Source organism: Gracilinanus agilis, chromosome 3 (genome assembly GCF_016433145.1).
Source record: "Gracilinanus agilis isolate LMUSP501 chromosome 3, AgileGrace, whole genome shotgun sequence".
NCBI lineage: Eukaryota > Metazoa > Chordata > Mammalia > Didelphimorphia > Didelphidae > Gracilinanus > Gracilinanus agilis.
Window position 1 is genome coordinate 255,392,073 of NC_058132.1, and position 27,721 is coordinate 255,419,793.

The following is a 27,721-nucleotide window of genomic DNA, read 5'->3' on the forward strand; positions in this document are numbered from 1 at the left end:
CCTTCCCCTTCTCTCCTCCTTTCTTCCTTCTCCCCACTTCCTCACCTTTCCCCTTCCCCCTCCTATTCTCCCCTCTTCTCTTTTCCTCTCCCTCTCCCTTTTCTTCTCCCTCTCCCTCTCCCTTTCCCTCTCCCTCTCCGTCTCCCTCTCCCTCTCCTCTCCTCTCCTCTCCTCTCCATATTATTCTCCATAGAATAAGCTTCTTTTGTTTATGCTCATCACAAAGATTGCACATTAAGAATACACTGTTTTGGTTAATGTTTGTAAACTCCGCATTTTCCCCTCCCTCCCTTCCCTTTCACCCCTATGTTACTATAGTACAGACACGGAAGTTAATGGGGATATTTTGCATTTTTATCTTCTGGGGGTCCTATGACCAAAAATAATTCCTCCCTTGGCATTCTGATAGTGAAGCTCTCTATTTAGGCAGGAAGGTCCTTAAGGCAGCAGACAAGTTCAGCTCTGGTTCTACACCTGATTTCAAGTTTCCAGTTTGATGGAACTTGCCAAAGCCTGTGCTCTCCAATGCCGGCCCTTCTCAAACCACTGCCACACCACAGTGAGCCTCTCCATGGGGATTTTGTAAACCATAGAGCTCTATGTTAATGGCAAAGATAAACGAGAACAACTCTGATTTTATTATTAGGGACATAAGGTCACAGATTTAGAACTGAACGGGGCCTCTGAGATGACTTTTCAGATGGGGCCAGTGGAGGCTAGAGCTCAATGCCTGGAAAGGAGGAACTGAGTTCAAATCCATTCTCAGGCACTTAATAGCCATGTGACTCTGGGCAACACCCTTTCCCTCTGTATGTTTCAGTTTCCTCAGTTGTAAAATGGTGATAATCTTCTGTCAGCACCTACCTTGCAGAGTTGTTGTGAAAATCAAATAAAATAGTATTTATAAAAAATCACTGAGCACTCTGTCTGACATATAGGAGGTGCCATATAAATGCCCATCACCCTTTTTCCCTTCTCATTATCAAGGGTGACCTTAATTGTCTGAATTATGGATCAGAAATAGAGAGGACTAGATCTGTGATATCACTGATACTGAGAACTCCTGTTACTAATTGCAGATTAGTACATGGATTTGGCCGAAGGCTTGCTCTTCGCTAAGCCTTGCTGCTACCTTTATGTCCAAATTATTTTTTAAACTATTTTTGTTTTTTATGGGTTTCATTTTTTTTTTTAGAGCTTTCCATGTCAACTTTGCTTTTAGAGAGATGAGTTCTGGAAAGGTTTTACAGAAGATAGATAGATTTAGATATATGTAAGTTGTTTCCTAAGAGGACTCCTCTCATTAATTGGAATAAAGACTTGGTTAGTTACTCCAGCCCTGAAAGGCTTGGATCATTTTTTTTTGTGCAAAAAAAGAGATTTTTATAGCCAATTTCTGATTCTCCCCAGTAGAGAGCAATGTCTTCCTTTCTAGGCTGTAAATCAGATGATACTAAGATTCTCTTAATTTCTTCTTCCTCCCTCCTGCCCTGCTCTTCAGCCCCCAGGTTAATTGACAGGAAGGTAAATTCAGACTGTGGAATAGTTACTGTCTATCATTATATTAATAATGGACAGATTTAAAACTGTTCTTTCCTCATGCTAATCACAGTTACTGTTTAAGTGCAAGTTAATCTTTTTCCCCCTTTATAGTTGTAAATATTGACATTTTATTTTATCTTTTTAGATTTTAGTAAATAAAACTAAGTGGATAAGTCAGTGCCATAAAAAGTAAAAATAATGTAAGTAGGTGGCCGTTTTATTGGTTATGGATGAATCATACTTGGGAAGCAAAATGGATCAAGCCCTGTAGGGACAGAATTGAAGAAGAAGAGTGCAAACTAAATGCCAAGACTGGAAGTAGTTTTGTTTTGTTTCCTCTCTCCTCTCCTCCCTTGTTCTCCTCTCCTTTCTCTCACATGATTGAAAAAAACAAACTATAGTGTTTCTGGTAGGAATTTGAGGAATAATAATTCATCTGTATTTTTGGTTTTGATTCACTTCAACAAACATTTAATAAGTCAGTTCTAGGTACAAGGTGCTAGGTGGGTAATTTCATGTTTGTTCTGAAATTTTCCAGTGTGGGGTGCATTGGCAGCTTGTCTATTATCTTAGGGATCCACAGATCTCAAGAGTATCGCCTGGGGGCCATTGAGAGATTAAAAGAATTGCTAGGTAAGGCTCCAACTCATCCCCCAGATGAATGTTAACAGGCAGGCCTTGAACCTGAGACTTCCTGAGTAGCAAGGTCAGCTCTTTATCTCATGGCGACAAAGGAGAGAAAAGTACCCCTAACCTTTGGAAGCTTAAATTGCTACAGTTGTTTAGATGAAATATAAGCTTCTTTAATTTGGGACTTTGCTTTCTTTATACCCCCAATACATTGCACCTCTGGGGTACCTACTGTCTGTTGATAAAGTGGATTGAATTGAATTGTTGCTCCCATTTCTATATACGGTATGTTTTTGTGTTATGCCATTTAGGGGTGCCTTTCAATTCTTCTATTTGATTTGGAAGCATTGAGGTGTTTTTTCATGTTACTGTTAAGACATAAATTCTCAACTTTTAAGACTTTTTCATAACCTAGTTAATTTAACTGTATGGTTCAACAACACAATACTTTTTCACCCATAGCTCTCTCTTCATTTTCTTTTAAATAAAGCAACCTGTTAAAAAATTTTTGAAGTGCATTTCTTTTATAGTAGTTCTCTTCACTATCAATAAGCCCCATTAAAATCACTCTTTTTAGACTAGGGTTTTATAGTGCCTTTGAGTACAAAAAGAAAACCTTTCATGTTGGTCACAAGAGGTATCTTACATTAAGACCTAATGTGCCTCAAAAGTGTGAGTGGGGGGGATTTTTTTTTCTGTTGCAAATAAAAGCTATTTATACTCATTTTAGAAGCTGTGGATAATAATCTTCTGGTTGCTTTTTAACTTTCAGTGGTGGGAACTGAGTTAGAACTCCAACGAACTCCCAAGCCCCAGTTAATTGCTTTCTTTTCCTAGACCCTCATATCAAATCAGACTTGGAGCCAGCCGTGGTTGTTCTGTATTTTAGATGTCAGATTGAGCTGACATATGGAACTGTTAACCTAAACTGTAAATATTCTAATGCTTTTGTTAGAATTCAAGAATCCACTTTGAAATAGCCATGGGTGTTGGGGGGGAGAATTATTTTTCTACATATAGTCACATAATTACATGAATCATTGGCTGTTGGTGTATACTTGCTAATTACATGGCTTCTTGATTTTTTTTCATGCACAGAATAATTAAGAATCAAAACCTCATTCCAAACCATCCTGCAAACCCCCCCCCCCACTTTTTTTTAAAGTTTTGCCATTTCAGCTATAAGGTCTTTGGAAAGTATGCACTATGGATCACTCTTGCCTTAGTTCAATAATTTGAAATAATTAAGAAAGGCTGATTATAATCTAAACAGCAGTGTGGATGCTGATTATCATGCTGTGTTCCTAGCAATCTCATGAGTCTCATAAATGCTACAAGGTGTGTTAAGAATAGTCTGATGCTGTTTTGTTTTGCTCAAGTAGGCTGAGCAGAATCCTGGGAAAACAAGCATGATGTCAGGTTCTGAAAAAGAGCAAGATGGCAACCGAAGGGTATTTGTTTTTTTGAATTAGGCTTTAGACCGCTGGGTGCTCCTAGTGTGCTTCATTGCGCTGCCTGATATACGTGTATTTGCCCCGTCAGCAATATGTTGCTTGCATGCATTTTCTTTTGTATTTCTCAATCTTTCCATATGGCATTGTATGTGTGGTCATTAGTAAATGTGTTTTAACTTTTTTTATAAGAGAATATAAGGGCTTGATTTCATGTCATTTTCCTTATATTTTCTTAAGTTTCTTTCATCTTCCAAAATATTTTGTTCTACTCGTTAGTAAAATAGGTCCTCCTGTGATGCTCCAGAGAACAAAATATTTTCTGAAGAGGTGGAGTCCTGGATAGTGACTCAGGCCATGTGGTCCTTTTAAATTTAAATCAGCACTTAGTTGCCTTATGAATGCATAACCACCTAGGTAATTGCTGGGGCGGGTCATATGCCAAATAACCAAGTAGACATGTTAGTGTAAGCTTTGGCCATGGGTGTTTTTGTATGTGTGTCTGAACGAGAATGACTGAAAAATCTGGGTATGTGTTGTTTCGATAGGTTCGAAGGGTTCCTGGATCCAGCGGTCATCTTCATAAGACAGAAGACGGAGACTGGGAATGGAGTGATGATGAAATGGATGAAAAGAGTGAAGAAGGGAAAGCAGCATTTTCTCAGGAAAAGGTATAAGGCAGTTAGTTGTTTAATTTGGGGTTGACACTCCTAGCAAAGGAGAACTGATTAATCTGTGGTATTCTGGTTTTTGTGGCATTGAAATAAGACATGTTAGCTTTTGTGCATTAACATTGGATACTTGTTTTACAGTCACGAAGAGTAAAAGAAGAAAATCCAGAGGTGAGTTATTTTCCTCCCTTCTTTATCTCACTCCTATCTTATCCCTTTAAATATCTATTTGGGATTTATCATTTAGAGGAAACACTTGGAAGTTTTGAGTCTCTACTTGAAAAACAACACAGAAACAAAGGTAACATTTCATCGTCATTTCTTGTCAACAGGATGTAGGTGGTTAAAATGTCCAGAAAATTCATCCTAAATTTGCTGGTCTTGATCTTTTAAGTCTGCCATGGATCTTGGTTAGGCAAGGGAATAGTCTTTTATCAGCAGCTTCTTTGAGAATTGGTCATCCTTTGATCAACTTTCATTTTTGGATCCTATTAACTTCCCCATTTCCTATTAACTAATGATGGCCATGTTTCAAAGGAGTTGGTAACTCTCTTAGAGAAAAATTTAGGCTATTAGAATAGATTTAAATATTGTACAGAAAGAGTCATTAATATGTGCTTGCAAAATTAAATAAAAAAAGAAAAAATATCATGTTCCATATAACCCAGCATTCTTCATTCTCTCTATATTTCTACCCAACATCCTTCAGTTAATAGGTATTTTCATTTGATTAAATGTAGTCAGCCTTGAAGTTTGGGCTTTCTCAATGGCACTAGTCAGTGGGAACTTGTCAGAAGGAATGGGCCAATCTATCAAGCCTTAATTTTCCTGTTATGATATTTTCCTATATTATTAATAAATATCTTCCATAACTACTACCATTTTGTGTCTCTGCCCATTCTTTCCTTGCACTTAAATGGAATCTGACTGGTCTCTTCTGTCTGCCTTTCCATTTGATTATTTTCCAATATTCTTCACATAATTTTTCTTCTAATATTTATCCCATAAATTGAATTGATTTGCTTTCCCTTCCCCACTCTCAAGAATAAAAATAATCTATTTTTTACCAGTTACTGAATCATGTTTTACAATGTGTGATGGTCTGATGTGGCAGAAGCTTTTAGTAACTTGGGTCACATTCAGCATAAAGGCTGATCTCTTCCAATTATTGTGAATACTTCCCTATACTGTGCCTGCTTTCTCATTTTTGCCCATTATTTGACCCCAGAATCATGGATGAAAAACCATTGTTGTTATAAAGCTATAAAAAACTAGCCTAGGAAAGAAAATGGCTCCAGTATCAGCTTTGAATCAAACAACCATTACTAATGTACTGTAAGAACTTGACTGGCTGATACTTAATCTTTACATCATGGGTACAGACTGATAGGTGTGTGGTTTTTTCCTCATGAAGATTGACAGGTATGTTATAATACCATTTGAAATAGCTCTCAGAGTTTAAGGAAAAAAACTGGGAAAGTAATATCCTCTTGCCAAGAAGGTTTTACTGCCTTGAAAGGAAAAGAGAGACACCAACTGAATGGTCTCAATTAACCAACATTTTAAGCTGCTGGAGTAGATTTTAAAATTTGTTATTCATTTAGCTCCATGTCTAGAAGACACCTTTGAGTCCCTAATATAATGTCTGCTTATAAAAAATAAATTTTGTTACCAGCTTATGATTCAGAAACATTTTTGATAAGTCTTATACCTCAGATTTTATTTATATTTCTATTTTAGGTAGAAGCATTTCTGTGGGAGAGTTCTAGTTTAGTTTACCCTACTACTCTAACACTTTCTTATTACACACACATGGGCACATGCACACATGCATGGGCACATGCACACACACATGCTATTTTGGTATCATGGTTAGGTAATTAGCATCTTCCCAAAATGGTGGGGTAAGGGTTAGGAACCTTTCAGTTATCAACAGTGTAAGAAAGAATCAATTAATGAAGAAGCACGGAGTACAAAGAGATGTGGTCTTTGGTCCTATTTTGATCCTGTAATGTACATCTGTACACCACTGCAATCATGCATAAATACATCAGAAAGGTTCTAGAATGAAAAACCTCTACCTATGTTGTCTCATTTGTTCCTCAGAACACCCTGTGAGGTAGGTGCTATTATTATCCCCATTTTACAGATGAGGAAACTGAGGCTCAGAGAGGTTGAATGCCTTGCCCATGGTCACACAGCTAGTAAGTGTCAGAGGTGGGATTTGAACCCAGGTCTCTCCTGACTCCAAGTTCAGCACTCTTTCCACAACACTACGGTGCCTTTCATCAACACCTGAGTGGTTTATCAGGTGCTTACATCATTTCTAAGTCTAAGGTAAGCATGGAGAGCACAGGTAAATGCATAATTCTGGTGAAGATCAGGAAGAGACTCCACAGGACTATGACTTCTGGATGAAATGAGGTCCGAAACAATGTTTTTTCTGCTAAGTGGTATTTCACAATCCTGCTAAGTGGTATTTCACAATCTGGTGAAGAAGAGAGAGCAAGAAAAACTGCATAGTTGTTATCTTGGGGTGAGGAGTTGGCGCCCAGGTTGGGTGAAATGGAAAAGGCTGCCTGACTCCTTAAGTAGATGGAGTAGTTGCATGTAAGCTGCTTCTTCCCCAGATACAGAATCCTAGACGCTGAGAGCTAGCCAGGGAACTCTGAGGGCCCCTAGCCTAAGCCGGTGTGGTGGATAGAGCGCTGGACTTAAAAATGACATAGGAAGATCGCGGTTCAAATCCTTCCTCTGCCACTTACTACTATGCAACCACAGGCAAGTCACTTAATTTCTCTGAGCCTCAGTTTCCTCATCTGTAAAAGAGGGAAAATAACCCCTTCAGTATCCTATATAGTACAGGGTTTTTAGGAGACTCACCCCTAATCATGTATGTTCAATTTTTTGCAAACCTTAAAGCACTCAATAAATATTTAAAATAACAATTCTCATACGTGATAACTGAAAAAGAATTCTTTCTCTAGCATGCACGATTGACAAGCTTGCTTCTCATTCAAGGCTTTCACTGAGGTCGAGCCCACTGCCACCTAAAGAAATTATATTATACCTTTTAGAGAGCTCTAGGAAATTTAGAGAGCTTTAGGAAATTCTTCCTTATATTCAACCTAAAGTCATTCCATAATTTCTACCTAGGATTGCTAGGCTGCCCTCTTGGGCCAAACAAAACACATCTTATCTCCCCTTCCATGACAACTCTTGAAATCCTCGATAATGGCTATAAAATCTGTATTTCTTTTCCCCAGAGCCTTCTCAAAGCTTAAATATTCCCAGGTACGTTTAACTTGTTTTAGCTAATATGGCAACATTTAGGGCCTTTTAAAATATTCTGGTAGTCTTCCATGCTAGCTTTTCAGTGTCCTCCTTAATGTGTGGCACACAGAGTTGACCCGTTATTCTAGTTGTAGCCTGGAAAAGGATGGCAATGAGCCTTACCACCATGCTTCTCCTAATAGGACCTACAAATATACTACTTTAGGGTTTTATTTTTTAATGACTACCATGTCACAGGGTCAATTCCTATTGAGATATTTTCCATTTCAACTGTTGTCTATTAATGTCTACCCTTTCTTATGCTCTAAAGTGGATTCTTTTGAGCCTAAATGTAAGACTCTTATGTGTATCTTTTTATCTACCTTACTAGATTTAGCCAAACATTCTTGTTGTTTGAAGTCTTTTTTGAATTCTACCTGTCTCATGCAGTCTGTTAACTACTTCTCTTGAGCCTCCTATATAATTGGCAGATTTGATAAGTATGCAGTAGTAATAACAATAAAAATGATGAACAGTTGGTATACACCACTTTAAGAATTGCCAAGTTCTTTGCATATATTGTTTCACGACATCTCTAAAATATGAGTGCCACATCTCTTTTTATCTCCATTTTATAAAGGAAGAAACTGAGGTATAAAGAGAGTAAATGATTTAGGTTATACTCTGCTCATAAGGTTTCAGGGTGTGATTTGAACATAGGTCTTCCTTACTCCAAGTGCCCAACACTTTATCCAACATACCAAATTGCCTCTATCATATGTGCCTTTATCCAAGCCATTGATTAAAATAATAAATGACTCAAAGCCATATCCAGATCCATGGAATGCTCCACTAGAGATGACTTTCCAAATTACCTTAAAACATTCAATGGTGACTCATTAGGTTCAGTCATTCAGTCGGTTCTGAACCTAGTCAGGTTTTCTATCTTTACTATAAAAAAATACCATGAAAGCCTTTGTGGAATGCTTTGTTAAAGTGTAGATAACATCTATACCTATAAGTATATGTCTGTGGGTAGGAAGAAGTTGGTAGGAGGAGGGGGAGAGAGAGAAAGAGAGAGAGAGACAGAGAGATGGAGAAAGAGAGCGATAGAGAAACACATTATCCCAATTTACCAATCTTTTGACCCTGTCCCCAAAAAAGCAAACTATAGTATGATGACTCCACTTTTGATTTTTTGAAAGTCAAGACAACATTCATTCTTGCAGTCTTGTAGTATACCTCTCATTCTTCATGATTTTTCAAAATCCTTGGCAGTAAGTTATCATATACATTTTCCTTATTCTTTTAGTACCCTGGGATATAGTTCAGCAGAGCCTGGTGACTTCGAATCATTAAGGGCAGCTAGGTGCTCTCTTACTGACTGTAGTATGTTTAATTTATCTCCAAGTTTCACTTTATTTCTATTTCTGCAATCTCCTTCATGGTGAGAATCTGGTCCCCCCTTTTTTGGGGGAAAAGAGAAGGAGTTTCATTGTTGCTTCCTTCACCTTTTGAAGTATGCAATTATCATTAAGGTAAGAGAAGAAATTATTAGCTAATCTGCTTTTGACAGTGTAAGAACTCTAGGATAGTTCTGTTTTTCTAACTGAGAAACTGAAATATACTATTATGATGATATCATTATTATTTTATTGTTAAACTTTAAATGTTCTCCATTATCTTTTCCCCTCCACACATCACCCCATTCTTGGATTTCTTCCCATTAGTTTATCATTTTAATATAAAATATTATTCTGTCCTATGTCCCCTTTTGCCTAACCTGTTTTCTGGAAGAAAAAAGCCTTTTAAACCTATGTCCTTTTTTTTTTAATTTAAAAAAAAATTTTATTTTGAATATTTTCCCATAGTTACATGTTTCATTTTCTTTCCCTCTCCCCCAACCCCCCCCAACCCACCTTAGTGGATGCACAATTCCACTAGGTTTTACATGTATCATTGATTAAGAACTAATTCCATATTATTGATAGTTGGACTAGAGTTATCATTTAGTGTCTACATCCCCAGTAATATCCCCATCAGCCCATGTGTTCAAGCAGTTGTTTTTCTTCTATGTTTCTCCTCCCACAGTTCTTCCTCTGAATATGGCTGGTTTTCTTTCTCATAAGTCCCTCTCATAAGTCCCTCAGAATTGTCTTGGATCATTGCATTGCCGCTAGTAGAGAAGTCCATTACATTTGATTTTACCACAGTGTATCAGTCTCTGTGTACAATGTTCTCCTGGATCTGCTCCTTTCACTCTGCATCAATTCCTGGAGGTCATTCCAGTTCACATGGAATGCCTCCAGTTCTTTATTCCTTTGAGTGCAAGACCGATACCACAATTTGTTTAGCCATTCCCCAATTGAAGGACATTCTCTCATTTTCCAATTTTTTGCCACCACCACAAAGAGCACGGCTCTAAATATTTTTGTACAATTCTTTTTCCTTATTATCTCTTTGGGGTATAAACCAAGCAGTGCTATGGCTGGATCAAAAGGCAGATAGTCTTTTAAAACCCTTTGGGCATAGTTCAAAATTGCCATCCAGAATAGTTGGATCAATTCATCCACCAGCAATGCATTAATGTCCCAATTTTGCCACATCCTCTCCAACATTACTCTCCTTTGTTGTCATTTTAGCCAATCTGCTAGGTATGAGGCGATACCTCGGAGTTGTTTTGATTTGCATTTCTCTCATTATTAGAGATTTAGAACACTTTCTCATGTGCTTATTGATAGTTTTGATTTCTTTATCTGAAAATTGCCTATTTGTGTTCCTTGCCCATTTATCGATTGGGGGATGATTTGATTTTTTTGTACAATTGATTTAGCTCCTTGTATATTTGAGTAACTTGACTTTTGTCTGAGTTTTTTGTTATAAAGATTTTTTCCCAATTTGTTGCATTCCTTCTAATATTGGTAGCATTTTAAACCTATGTCCTTCTAGAGACAGTATTCAAGCTGTGGGCCTCATCACATCAATTCTCAGAGATACCCCTACAGTCAAATTTCCTTCCTTGAATTAGTATCTCAAGTTCGCTTTACTTGTTATCCATACTTAGTAAATGTGTATATAAATATCTGAAACTATGGATTTTGTGGCTGGCTGATTTCTTAGATTCTTTTCTTTTGTGAATTCCTCAGCATCTTTATTCTTTTTCTTTCATTGTAGATACTCTCTATGGCATCTAGTTTGCTAGTTTTTCATAGAATTTCCTTCCCCTTTCCTTGTAAATTTAGCCTTTTGACTAGATTGGAGAGATTCCATGCAAATACATTTTTACTACATTCTGTTAGAATTACTTCAGCCCCATCCAGGTCCCATCATTCCTCTACTTTTAGCTGTGGCCAGAAGACCTAAAATCATTCTCCAATACTATATTCTTAATTTGATTTTTTTTAAACCCTTAACTTCTGTGTATTGACTTATAGGTGGAAGAGTGGTAAGGGTAGACAATAGGGGTCAAGTGACTTGCCCAGGGTCACACAGCTGGGAAGTGTCTGAGGCCGGATTTGAACCTAGGACCTCCCATCTCTAGGCCTGGCTCTCAATCCACTGAGCTACCCAGCTGCCCCTTAATTTGATTTTTAATATCCCTAATTTGCCTTTCTTTTATGAAGACTTTATCTTTAACTGAAAGCAATGATGGAAAAACCACCCCTGCTCTTAAAGGTCTCCAGTTTCTTTTCCAAATCAAATTCAGAAAGATCATCACTTTTTATTATTAATTATGGCTTTGTTCCTTTTCCTCCTAAGCATAAGAGAGGATAATGGTGAAAAAACAGGAACTATGGTTCTAAAAGTATTGCTTAGAACTTTCATTGGAAAGAACTAGACAATAGTGCTTTAAGATTTACAAAGACTTTCAGGTACATGAACTTTTTCATTTTTCATTTGATCTTCACAAAGCCCTGGAAGGTAGACATTATTATATCCATTTTACAGATGAGGAAACTAAAGCTTAGGAAAAGTTAAATCACTTACCAAAGTTCACACCACCAGTGGAACAGATGCTTACAAACCAGATAGTCAGATTTTTTTTTTCTGCACACTGATTCAGTTTGAAGAAGAGGTGGTCATTTTACTATTACATCACCTGGTCCCCCTTGGGTTATATGTGATTAAAGAAGGTAACATGTTTTCATTCAGCAAATTGTTCTTGAAAGCCTAAGAAAGCATAGTGGGAGCTCTTTGTAGATATACAGAGAAGCACAACCCTCTCCCCACCCCTTTAGCCCTTTTGAAACTTAGCCAAGCTGTGAACTAATACTTTCTTAATATCATTTGCAATTTGGAGGGACTGGCTAGTATCTCTAGAGCTGAGAGCAGTGTCATCCACAGAGGGATGGGGAACAGGGGTAGGCCTGTCATTTCTTTGGTATAGGGATCTCTCAGGTGACATAACTTTGTACCTCTGCTTCTCTCTGCAACTTAGTCTTGCTTTGTCTGGGGCTCTCTAAGGTCAAGAACTTCCCAGGGTCACCCAGCCAGTCTGTATCAGACGTGGCCTTTGATCCCAGGCCTCTTTGGCCTCCAAGATCAACTCTCAGAGCTGTGGGGGTGCCCTATGTGCACTTCATAGACAATTAACAGTTATTTCATTTAATTAATTGGAAGCATACCTTCTCGTCAGTTTTGCATTGTGCCTATTTGTCCTTTGCTAAAGGAAAATGAAATAGATTTTGATTATAGTAACTACTGCTATATGCCCCAAATCTCTGTGAGGTCATTATTTCATACCCAACATTCTCATTAAGGAGCACTCAGAGAAGTGGCACCCTCAAGCAGCTGACATTGCCCTGCACCCAAAGTCCAAGCTAAAAACCAGGGAGAATTTGCATTTGTAAAGATCTGCACTTAAGATACAGCCTTCCTTGTAAAACTCTAGACATGTTCGTTGAAGGCTGAAGAGCAGAATGAAAAGATGTGACAGTTAACTATATGAAACCTGGTAATACCTACAGTAAGGACCCCAAAGTGGTATGTTTCAAGGTAACTTGTCCTTTCAACCTCCATGATTTCATAGTATGAGAAAAATGATTCAGCCTAGATACAGGCCAAATTTATTCTGTTTGCTAAGAAACTAGAAACAGGGGGCAGCTGGGTGGCTCAGTGGATTGAGAGCCAGGCCCAGAGATGGGAGGTCTGAGTTCAAATCTGGCCTCGGACACTTCCTAGCTGTGTGACCCTGGACAAGTTACTTAACCCTCATTGATTAGCCCTTACCACTCTTCTGTCTTGAGATTCTAAGACAGAAGGTAAGGATTTAAAAACAAACAAACCTAGAAACATGCTGAGATTTATACTAATCCCTAATTTAAAAAATATACTTTTCAAAGGCTATAATTGGTTTTTAGATTCATTTACACTTACATTTCTAATAAATTGGTTTTTCTTAATGATTGATTATATCCATAAATTTTCAAAGTTTTTTGTTTTCTGTTTGTGGAAAGGAAGGGAACATTTTAAAGTTCAGGTTTATTACATTTGACTAACGTCATTGAAGCTAGTTATCTTTTTTTTTTACATTTTCATAAGACCATATTAAAAATATGAGAGGCAAAATAACAAAGCTAGCTTCTAACATTTTGACTGGGTAACCCTGGACAAGTGAGACTAACCCTCATTGCTATAGCCAAATGATTCCCTAACACTCAATTGCAGAGAAGGGGGCTGACTTAAATTGGTACAGGGAGTCTTCTTACTTGGATTTCCCTATAACAATTTTAATCACAGGTCTAGTGCTGGATATATTCTTTTTACTCATTAGATTGGGGTGGGGGTTAAAAATGTTCTGTATTTCTGAAATTACAAAAGGTAAAGATAAAAGTGATTCTCAGGCAAAAAGTTGCCCTCACATTGCTCCTTCCTCTGTTTAGAATCCTTTCCTTTTTGCAATTAATTCACCATCTCACACTGACCTCCTGGGCATGACCCAAACTCCCAAACTGTTACTTCTTTCCCTACCAGAACACTTATTTCCTCTAGTGTCTGTGCCCTTTTTGTAGATTGTTGGAATACTCAAATTTATACTAAAACAGCCATAATAGCTTGGTATGTTGGCCTCCCTAGGAATATTTATATTTCATAGGAGACTGCTGAGAAATGTCACTGCCTTAATCTAAAGAAACGAATTCCATTGGTGGCATTTCAGGCGCCGTGGTTGGCCTCTGGGGATTGGAAGGAAGAGATTTCAGTGGGATGACCCTTTGTGGACTCCTCAGGTTACCCCACACACCTGCTCTAGCTGGATGTGTATCTCATCAGCAGCCAAATGGTATATCTCTGGAGGCACTTCACAAGTCAGATAGAGAAGAATGGTCTTTCCTTGGTTAGTTTCCATGCAAGATAGATTCATACCCTCAGAGAACTGCCAGAAAATTATCCAGAATTAACTATTCCCTAGCTCTTCTCATTTACTGGATTAATTTTACCTTGTTCTAAGATGGATCTGGAATTGTGTACAAAAACTGAAGTCTTGTCTTCTGAGTCAAAATGCAGATTAATAATAGGTCATCCAGAATACAATCCAGACCAATGCAGAGTTACTAGAGTACTGTGCTAGATCTTCCTGGGATAAAAGGAGTCAGCTACAGTGTTCCATGGCTACTGACAGGGTGCCTCCTTCTCTGAAACTGTAACACTTGGGTGTTTCATGTGCAAGGTAGCAATTAGACCTTAATTAAGGAGGTGGAATCATAGAACAAAAAGATACCTCAAGTGATCACATGGTTCAGTGCCATGCCTTCCAGATAGTGAAATAACTAATACATTCAGGTTATTCTGTTCTCTTACATAGTCATTTTGAGTATAGCTAGAAATAATAAGCTTTGGTTTCCTTTCACTTTTGAAAACTGGCACTCAGTTAGCATTATTGATGGTATCTTTGGTTTCCTTTCACTTTTGAAAACTTGCACTCAGCATTATTGATGGTATCTATTCATCGGGGTCTGAGATGGAGATGAGATATGGGTAATTTCTTTTTTCTTTCATAATTGCTGCTTCTTGTGAAGTGCTAGGTTATTAGGGGTGGGCCATGGGTCAGAGGTCAGGAAAGTGACACCGGAGAAGAAAATCATTGGGTATTTTACTAGTGCCCCTTACCTTTCAGACTTTGAGGGGCAAGTGCAACACACCACCCTGGATCCGTGTTTCTCTGATGGGAACAAAATACACACCCCAAAAAACTACCTTTATGTATGTTAGATCTTCCTTTTGATACATTTTCAAGGTAATGATTAAAGGGTCTTTACAAAGGTTCTGCTCAGTAAGCATCCTTTAATTTAGGATCCTTTAATATTTTATTAGATTATGCCACAAGTTACATGTGTCTTATGACTTGTTTCCATTATCACTTTTAGTAGATCAAACAAAACATGTTTTCTGTCACTCATTTCTTAATTTATTTACCTTTTGAAAACAGTAGATGTGTTTCTGATCATTAAGACTTGATTATCATCAGACTAACCTGAATGTTATAAATTTGGAGTTTTCGAGTACTCTAATACATTACTCTTTTGACAGATTACAATGAATGCCAGCAGTATACCTGAGCAGATACAGTCACTTTCTATACAGGACTCTCAGGTATGTAGTTGCAGCTATTCATTTAAATTTGGGAAACTTCAGAGAAGAATCTGAAAGGACACCAACATTTTAATAAGGAAAACTGATAACTTCAAAATAATGCTTATGAATATGAAGGCTTATAAGGTTTCTGGTTTTGATTATCTGGAGAGAGGGAGATCCATTGTTATTTATTATGGGTGTAATTTCCATTTAGGGCCTCTAGAATGGTGATCAGTGATGGAAAACCTTTTAGAGATGCAGTGCTGGGCCCTGCCCCCAACCCTTACCCCAAGGGGCTGGGGGGAGCCGCGAGGGGAGAGGAAGCATTCCCTTTGGGCTGCTGGTTGAAGGGGCAGGTAAAGCAAGGAATGCCTTCTGCAAGTGTAGAGAGGGGGAGGGGAGTTGCCCCAACCCTCTGCTCTGTTCTAGCTCTGCCGCCTGTGAGCCACCCACCTTACCTCCTGTGTGCTCCCATTGGCTGCTGGGCAGAGGGGTGGGGTATGTGAAAATATTTCATCAGGCAGAGTAGAGGTGGGGAAGGGAGCAGCTCCCTCTGCCTTTCTGGTAAGGAACTTGGGGGGTGGAGAGGGGTGACCAGTGCCCACAGAGAATGCTCTGTGGTTTGGCACCCGTGCCATAGGTTTGCCATCACTGCTCTAGGTGATAAGATTAGAACAAAAATGAATTTCTACACTCCTTTCTAAATTGCTAGTTTTATGTGAAATAATGAAGGAAAGGAAAATAGCAAAAATAAGATGCCATATCCCAACCTTGTAACTTACAACTAATGAAAAAATAGTTTTTTTTAATTGTTATTTTATTTTAATCTTAGAGAAGAAGACTGATCCATAGGATCCTGGTTCTTACTCAGTCCTCATTATTTCTTGATTCTTTGTTAGCAAACTTCAGAAGCTCTTTCATCTCTTATTTTTGCTGTTAAAACAAATGTCTTGAATCACCTTCTAGACCCTCTAAAATAACTTTAGCAAATGTAATTTGTGTGGAGAGTCTCATATGGTCTTTTAGGAGCCAGTACTGTTTAGGGAAGAGCATGTTAGATGAGGGAGACCTTGTCCTTACTCCATTGAAGGTTTACTATGATTGTGTACCAAAGAATTACAATGGCACTTGAGCTGTCATTGGTATTTTTACTTTGAAGATTGCAAATCAATTTAAAGTTTTAGTCAAATTCTCCCAAGTGTCTCTTCTGTAAAAGGAATATATATTATCAAGGTAACAATTAGAATTACAGAACAAGATGGCAGTGGGGTGCTATGTGGAAATTGGGCTGGATTTGGAACCAGAGGGCCTGGGTTTGAAACATGACCATGACCTTAGTACTGTTACCTATGTAACCATGAGCAAATCATTTAGTCTCTTTAGGCCTCATTTTCCTCAGTTATAAATGAACAATTTTAGCTGTAATATGTTTTCCAACTCTTAAGTTGGTGTTTATTAGCAGCTAGTCTGGAACATATGATGCAAAAACAAAACTTAAGACTACTTCATAAAACCTATAAACATCAACTAAGATCTCCTTCCAAATGCTTCCTCTCTCACCTTTGCTTCTTTCAAACTTTTTTTTTTTTTTTGGTATCTGTCCTTAGCACTGCTTAGAGCAGCTGTAGTGAAATTCTAAAGGAATTTCTCTTTTTCTTCCTCTTCCTCCTCCTTCAATTACTATATTTAACTATTGCAACTACACACTTCTACCAGAATTACACATTGTTACTTAGTGGAAGAATGATTGATTACTACAACTACAAACTTCTGCTATGACTACTACTATAGGAACTACTTACTAGATGATATTTATGTAGCCTTTTGAGATTTGCAAAGAATTTTGCCTATATTATCTCATTTGATCCTATAAACAACCATAGAGTTTATTATTATCCTCTCTTTGCAGTTGAGAAAACTAATAATAGTAATAATAATAAATAACCATCATTTTTGTGGGACACACTTTGTGCCAAGCAATAATATGTTTAGCATTTTACAAATATTTTTTCTTTTGGTCCTTGTGACAACCCAGGGAGGATTAAGTCCTCATTTTATAAATGAAGGAACTGAGGCAAGCAGAAGTTAAGGTCGTGTGACTTGCTTAGAATCACACAATTTTGAAACCAATTCAGAAAGGAAAAAAATCAATGGAACACCCTCTCTGTTCCAGGCACAGAGATGGACAATGGAAATAACCAGACAAAAAATGAAGTAGCCATTATTCTCAAGGAGTTTTATTTTTGGAGGAGATAACTGTAAAGTTATAGAAATATATGCCAAATGAATGCAAAGTAATTTTGAAGAAAGAGGCATTAATAGTTTGGGGAACAACTTCAAAGAAGAGGAATATGAGCTAAGTTTTGATAGATGCTAGGAATTCTAAAAGCATGAGGCAAGGAGAGACTTTTCAAGTGTATTAAAAATACATTTCAAGTGGAGTAGACAGCTTGGGTTAAGGCTGGAGCTGTGATAGAGGGCCCTGTGTGAGAATAGCAAGAAGAGGACGGTTTAACAAGAGTAAAAAGTATATGACAGGGGTCCTCTTTGACAAGGCTGTAAAATTAGATAGGAAGCAGGTGGTAAAAGACTTCAAATGTTCAATAGAAGGGGCTGTAGCTGATTTTAGAGATGCGAAGCAGCCCCTGGACTTTCCCAAGCAGAGAATGATAAGGTCAAAGCTGTGCTTCTGGAATATCACTTTGGCAGAAAGCCAGCAAATGTGAGGCAGGATTTGAACCTTCTGCACTCTCTTCTCTCCATATTCCCACAACTAGAACCCCTGTTTTCAATCTTATGCTATAATTGCTTTGTACCAACCACCAACAGAGCATTTTCAGACGAACCAAAGATTTTAATTAGATGACAAAGTAGCTGGTTCCCAAGAGGAAGTTGTCAGTGATTAAAGGGAAAACCCAGGTAGTAGGGAAATGACTTCATAGAATTGGTTCACCTTTTGGGGAACAGTAAGTAAAAGGATGGGGTTATAGAAGAGAAGCGGGCCGATGTAGAGTCCCCAGTTCGACAAGGGGCAAACGCCAGCCTAGGATGGTGGGAAAGAAAGGTTTAAAAAAAGATAACCCATTTTGCCTATGATATGGACTAGTATGAATGATTTCCAAGTGGGTACATACTTTCTGCTTACACAGGGATTCAAACCCATTACCTCATTTGGTTTTCCCAGCCACCCCACCAGATAGCTTGCACAATTTATGTTATTCCTATTTTATAGCTATGGAAATGGAACATTAGGAAAGTAACTTGACTTCCCTGAGCCTACCTAGCTGGTAGGCAGCAGATGTGGAAGTTGACCCCTACCTTTCTAAAATTCTGAATTCATTCTCTTTCTACTGTGTCATGACAGCTTTCCCTCTTTGTTTTCCTTACTGTTTCTTCTTCACTGTTCATATTCTGAAGAGGAGTGATATCCCATGAGTAAGGACAAGGACCTGTTGGCAGCAGGCCAAGTACTCCTATTTAAAGAGCCTACTTTTGATGGTTATTTTCTCCCTTTTTCTTCATCTCAAAGGTACCAGTGGGTAATTTTTTTTCTGCCCTGAAAATTAGAATTTTGTTTAGAAATTTCTCTGCACATGTTCTCAGAAAATTAGTAGCCCCATATCTCCAACACTGTATTTTTGAGGGTAAATGAGAAGGTATATGTAAGTGCTTTTCAAGTTTTCAGGAGCAAAGCGCTGTCTTAATTCAGTGAGAGGTGATGGAACTATTTCCTGATAAATCTTATAACACCTTGTACTCTTTTGTTTTTAAAGGGTCAGCCTAATGTTAATGAAGAATTTACAGAAAGTTCTTGTGCTGTGAATCTTGTTTTAAGATTAAGGTAAATGATTTTTTAAAATGTTGCCTTTTTGTCTTTAGAATCTTATTTCTTATCACCTCATTAAGTTTTCATGATATGAATATGAAATAAAAATGTTAACCTCTTTAATCTCCTAGTATGGTCAGCTATATTGCAGTTTTCTGTGAACTAATTGCTCTCTTCTAATTGCTTACCAAAGAAGAAGAAATGAAAAGCAGAATATGAATGTGACTTCAAGCTCAGTGTACCCTTCATTAAGGGTTTTTCCCCCATTCCTTCTCTTCCCCCCCCCCCTTGCAATGTAGGATCACAGTGAGAGATTTTTAATGAGTTTCTTTCACACTTCAGCAGTCAGTCTCTGACAGAAATAAACCATGGCTGTATTACAAGTTGCCTGCTCAGAACATTTTTCACTGGCAGGTTTGATCAACCACTGTGGAGAAATGACAGATATATTTTGAAAGAACATTCAGTCTTCTAGGAAATAGATACAAATATGGTGCCTCTCCAGACTATGTCTAGTCTTTGTAGTTATGTAGTGAATAGGAGCTGCGGCATTTGAAAGAACTTTGAATAGAATCAAGTGTACAGCTTATAGTCCTTGTTAAGTATTTTTCTGATAAGTTCAGTTTGTTCTTTAAGCATTTCATAAACTTTCCTCTTAAAATGACCAGTTTGCAATAGAGCAAGATGCCTTTCTCCATATATATGCAGAGATCTTATGTGTTTTGTGTGTATTTTCATAGCTGTACATACCCACATATATATATATATATACACACATGCACACATAGGGTACAGCTACATAGACATATGTTAATACACACTTTTCACATAAAGTGACGCTAATCACTTTATATAATAATCATAATTATACCTCATGGAATCTTGTGTAGGTTAGTTAATTAGGCAAATGAAAAAGATGAACTAAGCTTTTTTTTGGTGGTATTTTTCTTATGGATCTGAAATTAAAACAAAAACAAACATGTCTGGAATATAGAAGTTTTTGTTGATGCAGTCCATTAATAATGCACATTTATCCTTAAGGAAAGATTTTAGACTGTAATTTATACTTTTAAAACATTCACTGGCATGGTGACATGAGTTATGAAGCTTTTGATGTTATCTGTATTATGACTAATATTTAACTACATCCAATGTACAACATTAGCCAGTTAATGTCCAACATTAATTTGATGGTCCAGTGCTTATTTAGTATAAATCAGCATGTCTTCTTTTCAGAGGAGAACTGTTAAATTTGCTTCATCAATCATAAAAGATACAAAATCTAATCTGTAGCCAAACCTCATTTGGGCATTTTGGTTTTTGCATGAATGTTGCACGTTAACCAATGTTTTCACTCTTAATTTTGAACATCAAGTATTATTGACCATACTTTGGAACAATAAATAACATAAGTATCAAGTATATTTCTTTTCAGCTTACAGCATGCCTTCATGTGTATTATCTCATTACATTTCTACATTTTAGATGTTTTTAGCCTCCTACTATGTTCAAGAGGGGCAGCTGAGTGGCTCAGTGGATTGAGAGCCAGGCCTTGAGACTGGAGGTCCTAGGTTCAAGTCCGGCCTCGGACACTTCCAGCTGTGTGACCTTGGGCAAGTCACTTGACCCCTACTGCCCACCCTTACCACTCCTGGGCCAAGGACGGTCCTTAGCCCGGTTGAAAAAAGGAGGAGGGTTGGGAGTGGGGCTAGCAACCCCACCCTGTAAAAAAACTACATCTGCTAAAGAAACTGCAACCTAAAGTAGGGGCACCTGGGCTAGCTCAGTGGATTGAGAGCCAGGCCTAGAGACGAAAGGTCCTAGGTTCAAGTCCGGGCTCAGACACTTCCCAGCTGGGTGACCCTGAGCGACTGTGTGTCCCATTGCCTACTGGTTGTGGCCCTATGCTCCTAGAATGGAGTCCCAGGATTAAAAAAAAAAAAAAAACAAACAAACAAACAAAAAAAAACTATGTTCAAGGCAGTATGTTAGCAGCCCCTTTGTCACTGAGCTCATAGACAATTTTGCGACACATAGCTGTCATGGAAATGAGTAAATATGGGGCAGCTTGAGGTAGGAGAGAACATTGACAACTGAAGTGGGGAGCAGTCAGAAATAAGGGCTGGAAGAAGGAGAGGGAGGGGGGTAGGTGAATAAGGAGCCCTGCTGGCCTTGCTGCCTAGGTACAGCGGACATAGTGGGGATGAGATGATGAGTTCATAGGAGCGCCAGGAGACCCGCATGCAGTGTTGAAGGATTGAATGGGAACTGAAGTTGGAAAGAGAACACCAGGCTGAGGAGTCAGTGTTTTGTCCTGAAGCAAGAGGGAGCCCTGGGGCCTTGGAGCAGGGAAGGAGCCCAGGAGGATGGCTTTTAGCCAGGGAGACTGAGCTCTCGGTAAGAGAGAAAGGAATGGGAGGCCTCCCCATTGTCATCACTGACCACTGCTCCTACATTCCTGCATCTTAGCCCCCATTCTCTGCATGTTCTCCTCTCCACACGTGTGTGCTCTTTTCAAGCCATGTTGTTTTAATTTGTTGATTTGTGTCCTCAGTGGTTTAGCATTGGAAAATTTAAATTCTCAGATTGTTGCTTGAGTTGGTTTGTTAGGGGAGGGGTAGAATTCTTAGAAAGCTGTTGCTATAAGACTCCCTGTCATTCACATATCTCCCAGCATTTTTTTAAATCTTTGGCATATACAAATGCTATGAATAAATACATAATGATGAGAAAACTTAAAACAGGTACCTAGGAATTATCCTTTTGCTTGCTCTCATTGGCATTGTCTTTTATTATTTTTAAAATGGTTTTCATCTTATAACAACATTACTTAGCTTATTAGGGAGAATATGGGAGATCATCCTTCTGACAGTGTACAGAGATATATTGTTTCTCTTGAAGAATAAGGTTCATTTTTTAACTTTACTGTATGCTTTCTTCTTCCATGACATTTAAAGAGGAAAATCAACTGATCCATTTTTCCTGAGTTATTAAGAAGATTTGAATCTGTAGGGAGAATTTCTGATCTTATGAGTTTGTTCTGTATCTGGACTGATCCTCTTTGATATAAGGGGGAAGAGAGGAGGAAGGGAATAAACATGTATATAGCACCACTCCCTCTGAGGCACTCTGCAAACTGAGTACTTTAAAAATATTGTCTTGTTAAATTCTCACAACCACTTGGAAGGTAGGTCCTTTTATTCCCATTTTACACTTAGGAAACTGAGGCAAACAGAGGTTAAGTAACTTGCCCAGGGTCATTCAGTTAGTATCTGAGGCCAGATTGAACAGAAGACTTTCTGACTCCCAAGTTCAGTGCTCACTGCTGTACCATGTAGCTGCCTCTGTATCGCTTGTGTAGTGCCATATAGGAATTATAGCCCAAACGAAAAGTAGAGTTCTACAGGATTATTCTCATCACACAAGAAAGTAATTTGTGATTCCTTTTCAGGATTTCCCTTATCCTAGATGCATGCTTAGTGCTCAGTATAATGGCAACTCACATATTTGGTATTTGGCTAATGGGATTATAGAGTTAGAGCTGGAGAAGATCATGGAAATTATCTAGACTGGCCTCCTTGGCTACAGATGAGGAAACTAAGGTCTGCTTTTCACAATGACACGGTTGGATAGAGTACCAGGCCTGGAGTCAGGAAGACTCCACTTCCTGAGTTCAAATCCAGTCTCTGAAACTTACTAGCTGAGTGACCCTGGGCGAGTTACTTGACCCTGTTTTCCTGAGTTTCCTCCTCTGTCAAATGAGCTAGAGAAGGAAATGGCAGACCACTTCAGTAACTTTGCCAAGAAAACTACAAATGGGGTCACAGAGTTAAACACAACTGAAACTACTGAACAATAATGAAAATAAGTGGCAGAGCCAGGATTCTGACCCAGGTCATCTTAATCTAAATGTCTTTAAACTGTACCATAATCAGCAAGCATGTATTGAATGCCTACTGTGGGCTAGACCCTGTGCTACATGCTGAGGATCCAAGTTCGAAGAGTAGTAATTCCTGCATCGATGGCACTTACATGCTAACGTGGAAGGCAAAGGTGGAATCTGTGCAGCACAAATAGAAAGAAAGTCAGTACAAAGTAGCCTAGAAGGGAGGAGGCTCTAGTAGTCAGAAACAGAGGAATGGCCCACACTGAGACAGCACACAGCAGTCATTCAGCTACTTCCTGCTCTGTCTGAACTCAGGAGTCTTCTGGGCCTCATCTACGTCTCTGTGGAAAAGGGAAAGTACCCATGGTGGGGGTTTGACTGAAATAATTTGGTATTTACTTTTGCCATTCAGTGTGAGAATTATTGCCATAGTTTGTTCTTTAAATTAGTTTCTCTTTATTAAATGTAAAAAACTCAACTGTAAACTAGTCTCTCTGGGGATCTTGATATTTTTTTGTCATCTGTAAAATGGGTCATCATGATGAGAGTAGACTTAATTGCTTCAAATATAAATTGCATATTTGTTTTAATTTTATATCACTAGTTCATTTCTATCATTACTACATCTTGGTTTCTCTTCAGTTGATCTGATGACATATTCAACGGAATAAAGGAAGCAGGTGATTTCATATTACAGTTTGGTGAGAGCGAGTTCAAGCTACCTAAAGCACCAGCCAGAAGTTTAGAGATTCTTCTTCTAAAATTGTATGTCTGTGTTTATACTTAGCTTGTTTGTCATTTTTGAGTGTATAAAAAAGATAATTATAGACACCAATCAGTCAAGTGTATGTGACATTTTTATTAACTTGTATTTTTAAAAGATAGCATTAAATATTAGATTGTTTAATGAGTCTGGTACTCATTTAAGGCAGTATTCTGTCTGGTTCACATTCTTTTGTTTTTCTAGTTATCACAGTAACTGAAACTTCTGTTTTCAACTTATTAATGTTCTGAGCTCTGGAGTCTTGAACAAGTCACTTAATTTCTATTTGCCAGTTTCCTCAAATGTAAAAAGGGGATAGTAATAGTACCTACTTCCCAGAATTGTTGTGAAGATAAGATAAAATAATATTTTTAAAGCACCTAGCACAGTGCTTGGCACATAGTAGTCACTATATAAATGTTTGCTATTATTATTATTGTTGTTTATTATAGGCTTTTGGGAAGGAAACCATTTCTCTAAGATTAATAAGTATAAAAATCTAATAAAATATTTTGCTAGTATTGTTAATTATTCAGTAGAGTTAAATTCTTTTTCATTTCTTTTGGTAGTCAGAGTTAAAATAATTTATTATTTAAATATTTAAACTGTACCGTTTTGGGCTCTCTTCTGTTGAGTAGAGGAAATAGTCATTTTCCTTGTACCTTCCTCAATTGTGTTTTCCCCTTGCTTTATATCTTTCTGAAGTATTCTTTACCTTGTCATGCTCTGGAGTTTTAATTTTCAGATTAGGGACTCTTCTCATATCTTGACCTTGCTTAATCTCATATGTTCCAAATATCCATCCACTGGAGTTCCTCAAACTCCAACTCTTTTTCTGTTGAGAAACTGTTCCTTACTTTAAAACTCTTGTTTTTGATCTTCCATCTTTTGGGCCTCATTGAAGCTTGATTGCTCCTAGATAACACTATATTCCAGACCTTCCTTTTCCAGGACTGACTGTGGATTTTTTCATACTCCCATTTTTCCATCTCACTTGTCCTGTTATTAATAATAATAATATTAATAACAATAATAAAATACTAGTAAAATTATTTTAGTAGCTAGCATTTTAGATAATGTTTTAAAGACTGAAAAGTACTTTTCAAATATTGCCTCATTTTATCTTTCCAATAATCCTGGGAAGTAGGTGTTGTTATTATTATCCCTTTTTACAGATGAGGAAACTGAAGCAAACAAGTTAAGTGCCTTGGCCAAGATCACACACGTAGTCCAGATTTGAACTTGGATTCTCTTGACTCTATTTTCAGTATTCTATCCATTGAGGACCACCCAGCTTTTTAAGGCTCAAGTCTCTAAATTTATCTCTGATTGAGAACCTGGTGGCTATTACCTTCTGGCCCAGAGAATATTCTCCCTCCTTTCTCAAGTTCATTGTCTGACTCACAGTCTCTACTCCACAATTTCTACCCTCACAGTTTATTCCTTTGAGTATCCCAAGTATCCTAATCTCTCTGCTCCCCATTTTACTCAACTCTATGTTCTATTGTTCTTTTTCTCTATACCTCAGTTGCACATAAAGATCCTTGTATCCTTGATATTTAAACCAGCCCAAAGTGCACTGCTTCCAAGACTGAGGACTCGGGGAATTCTTTTGATCACAGTCTCCCTTTGTTCCTTCTCTCCTTCTGTGCCTCACTCCTCTCATCCTCATTATGACCCTCTAGTCTCTCTGTCACCCTGGCACTGGTGATACTTCCCTTCCTCTCCAGTCCTAACTTGTAATAAATCAGCTCAATTCTTCACTGTCCTCTGCTCTTAAATTCCTTATTCCCTTGACCTTCTACATCTCTTGTCTACTCTTGACTACCCATCTCATGCCAAATCACAAACCTCGATTAACACCACCTACTTCCTCTTTTTTTGATCCAGAACTTGAAAAAAAATCTCTTGATGTACTGTCTTGGATCCATTCTGAATTTATGTTATCTCTTCTTAGTGAAGCCATCACTGCAGTAAGGCATTGCTTTACATGTCCCTAATTTATTCTCTATCCCATTCTCTACAAAAAGTCTCCAAAAGCACTCTCTTCTCACATCATATCCTCTTTAACAGAGACCTTTGCCTCAATTTTTTTCCTGAAAAAAATTGAGTCTTTCAAGAACTCTTTCCTCTTTTGTTCTCATCTGCCACCTTGTTGCCACCATTTCCTCCCTACTCTGATGTAATGCCAAATTAGTTGATTTTTCTGTTCACCAGGTCTTCACTTCTACATGTACCCTTGATCTCATTTCTGCTTTTCTTCTCCATCCTATTTGCCTTACTTTGATTTTTTCCAGTTTTTTAATTATATATTTAATAACCAACACTACCACCAACAAGCATTTAAATAAACAAATGAATTTTAAAAATTAGGCGCAAAAACACGAACTCCAACTTGCTTAAAATATATAAATTATATGTGTGTGCTAGTTTAAATATCCTCTGCTTTTGAGATCTCTTTGGATTTGTTTTACTTTGATATATTTTTCTCTTGATTTTGTGCTTTTTAAAAATTTCATCATAGTATATATTATCTTATTCACTTTTTTCTTTTAATTTTTATCTCTTCATATATTTCCCTTATTTTCTTTATATTTCTAGTGTGTATCATTTTAAATAATATAATCCATTACATTCAAATATCAGCCTATTTAGCCATTCTTTTTAATGATTGGATTTGTGTTATTTCCAGCTATTTTGTCATTAAAAACAAAGCTTCTCTGAATATTTTCATACATACATAGCTTTTTTACATTCTCAATAATATCCTTAGAGCCTGTTTCTCCATTTTCTTATCAGCATTTAATTTGATCACCTCAACCCATCTGCTTTTCAGTTAGCATACCTTACCAGGGCCATATTTATCTAGATTGACCCTTAGGTAGCAGAGTCTGTTGCTTGGACCATACTCTTTCCAAAATCAAGTCATTCCAGCTTGGTCATACCCAGTAGAACTTTTGTTCCAATGCCTCAACCTCTCAGGAATGCAGGATTACCTGTATGATATGTTGAATATTAAAGTAAGACTTTTGAAAGATATTTATGCTCTCTAAACCATTGTTGTCACACCAGAAACTATGTTGAGATCATGTGTTTGCTCAGGCTTAGATCTACTATGAGCCTCGTGCAGGAAGGGGAGTGAGGGGCTCTACAGATATCTATCATTTTTAACTTATCTAAGGTTCTATTCATCTCCTTAACTCATTTCTTATTTATTTTTTGGGTAGATTTATCTAGTGCTAATAGGGGAAAATTAAAGTCCGCCACTATTATTATTTTGTTGTCTATTTCCATTTTTATCTCATTTAGTTTTATTCTTTAAAAATCTGGATGCTATAAGTCTTGGTGCCTACAGGTTCAATATTGATAATGCTTCATTATCTATATTCTCTTCTATTATTTTGTTCTTTTAATTTTGCTTTATTATTTCCATATTCATTTTTTCATCATCAACTTTAATAACCTCTTCTTAAGCCTTACCATCCTTGACTTTTCTATTTTATTTGACACTGTTGACCCCCTCTTCTTTTCTTCTTTTGGTGCTCAGAGTTCTGTTCTCTCTTGGTTTGCCTCCTACTTTTCTTCACCCCAAACTTCTACCTTCTTCTAAATTTCCATCTTCACTCTTGCTGGTAGTATCATCTTTTGTTATGTGGGCTTGTCACTGCCCTTTCCCTCAGGATCTGAATTATCCAATGCACCCATTCTTCCACAGACACTAACATGAACTTGATTCAGGTCCTTGCTTCCTAACCAGTTTCCCTCTGTTCTTTTCCCTTCCCTAAAACTGGACCTTCATACCACCACAAAAGTGATCTTTCCTAATGCACATATGAGTGTCATTCTGCTCACAAAACTCCTATATGGCCTACACAATAAAATGTAAACTGATTGTTCTCTCCAGACCCTCTCCAGTATGCTTTGCTGTAGCATATTTTTCAAATCTCTTTTCATAAACTACTCTGCTTCCAGCCAAACTGGACTACTTAGCCATTCTCATTTCTAAATATTTTGAATTAAATGAAAAATTTCCCTGCAACATCCTTTATGTCATCCTATGTTTAGTTGTGTTTTCAGATTGGTAGATAGAATATTTTTAAGGATTGT

At 37.6% G+C, this 27,721-nt stretch overlaps 1 protein-coding gene across 1 annotated transcript in view; it reads left to right on the top strand.

Annotated features, from left to right (window-relative positions):
• Nucleotides 1-27,721, top strand: part of STK39 (serine/threonine kinase 39) — a 315,180-nt gene that overhangs the window by 201,123 nt on the left and 86,336 nt on the right. The window contains exons 14-17 of the mRNA XM_044669100.1: nucleotides 4,172-4,294; nucleotides 4,436-4,465; nucleotides 15,095-15,157; nucleotides 18,913-18,980. Of these exons, the coding sequence (XP_044525035.1) occupies nucleotides 4,172-4,294; nucleotides 4,436-4,465; nucleotides 15,095-15,157; nucleotides 18,913-18,980 (284 nt within the window). The remainder of the gene's footprint in view (nucleotides 1-4,171; nucleotides 4,295-4,435; nucleotides 4,466-15,094; nucleotides 15,158-18,912; nucleotides 18,981-27,721) is intronic.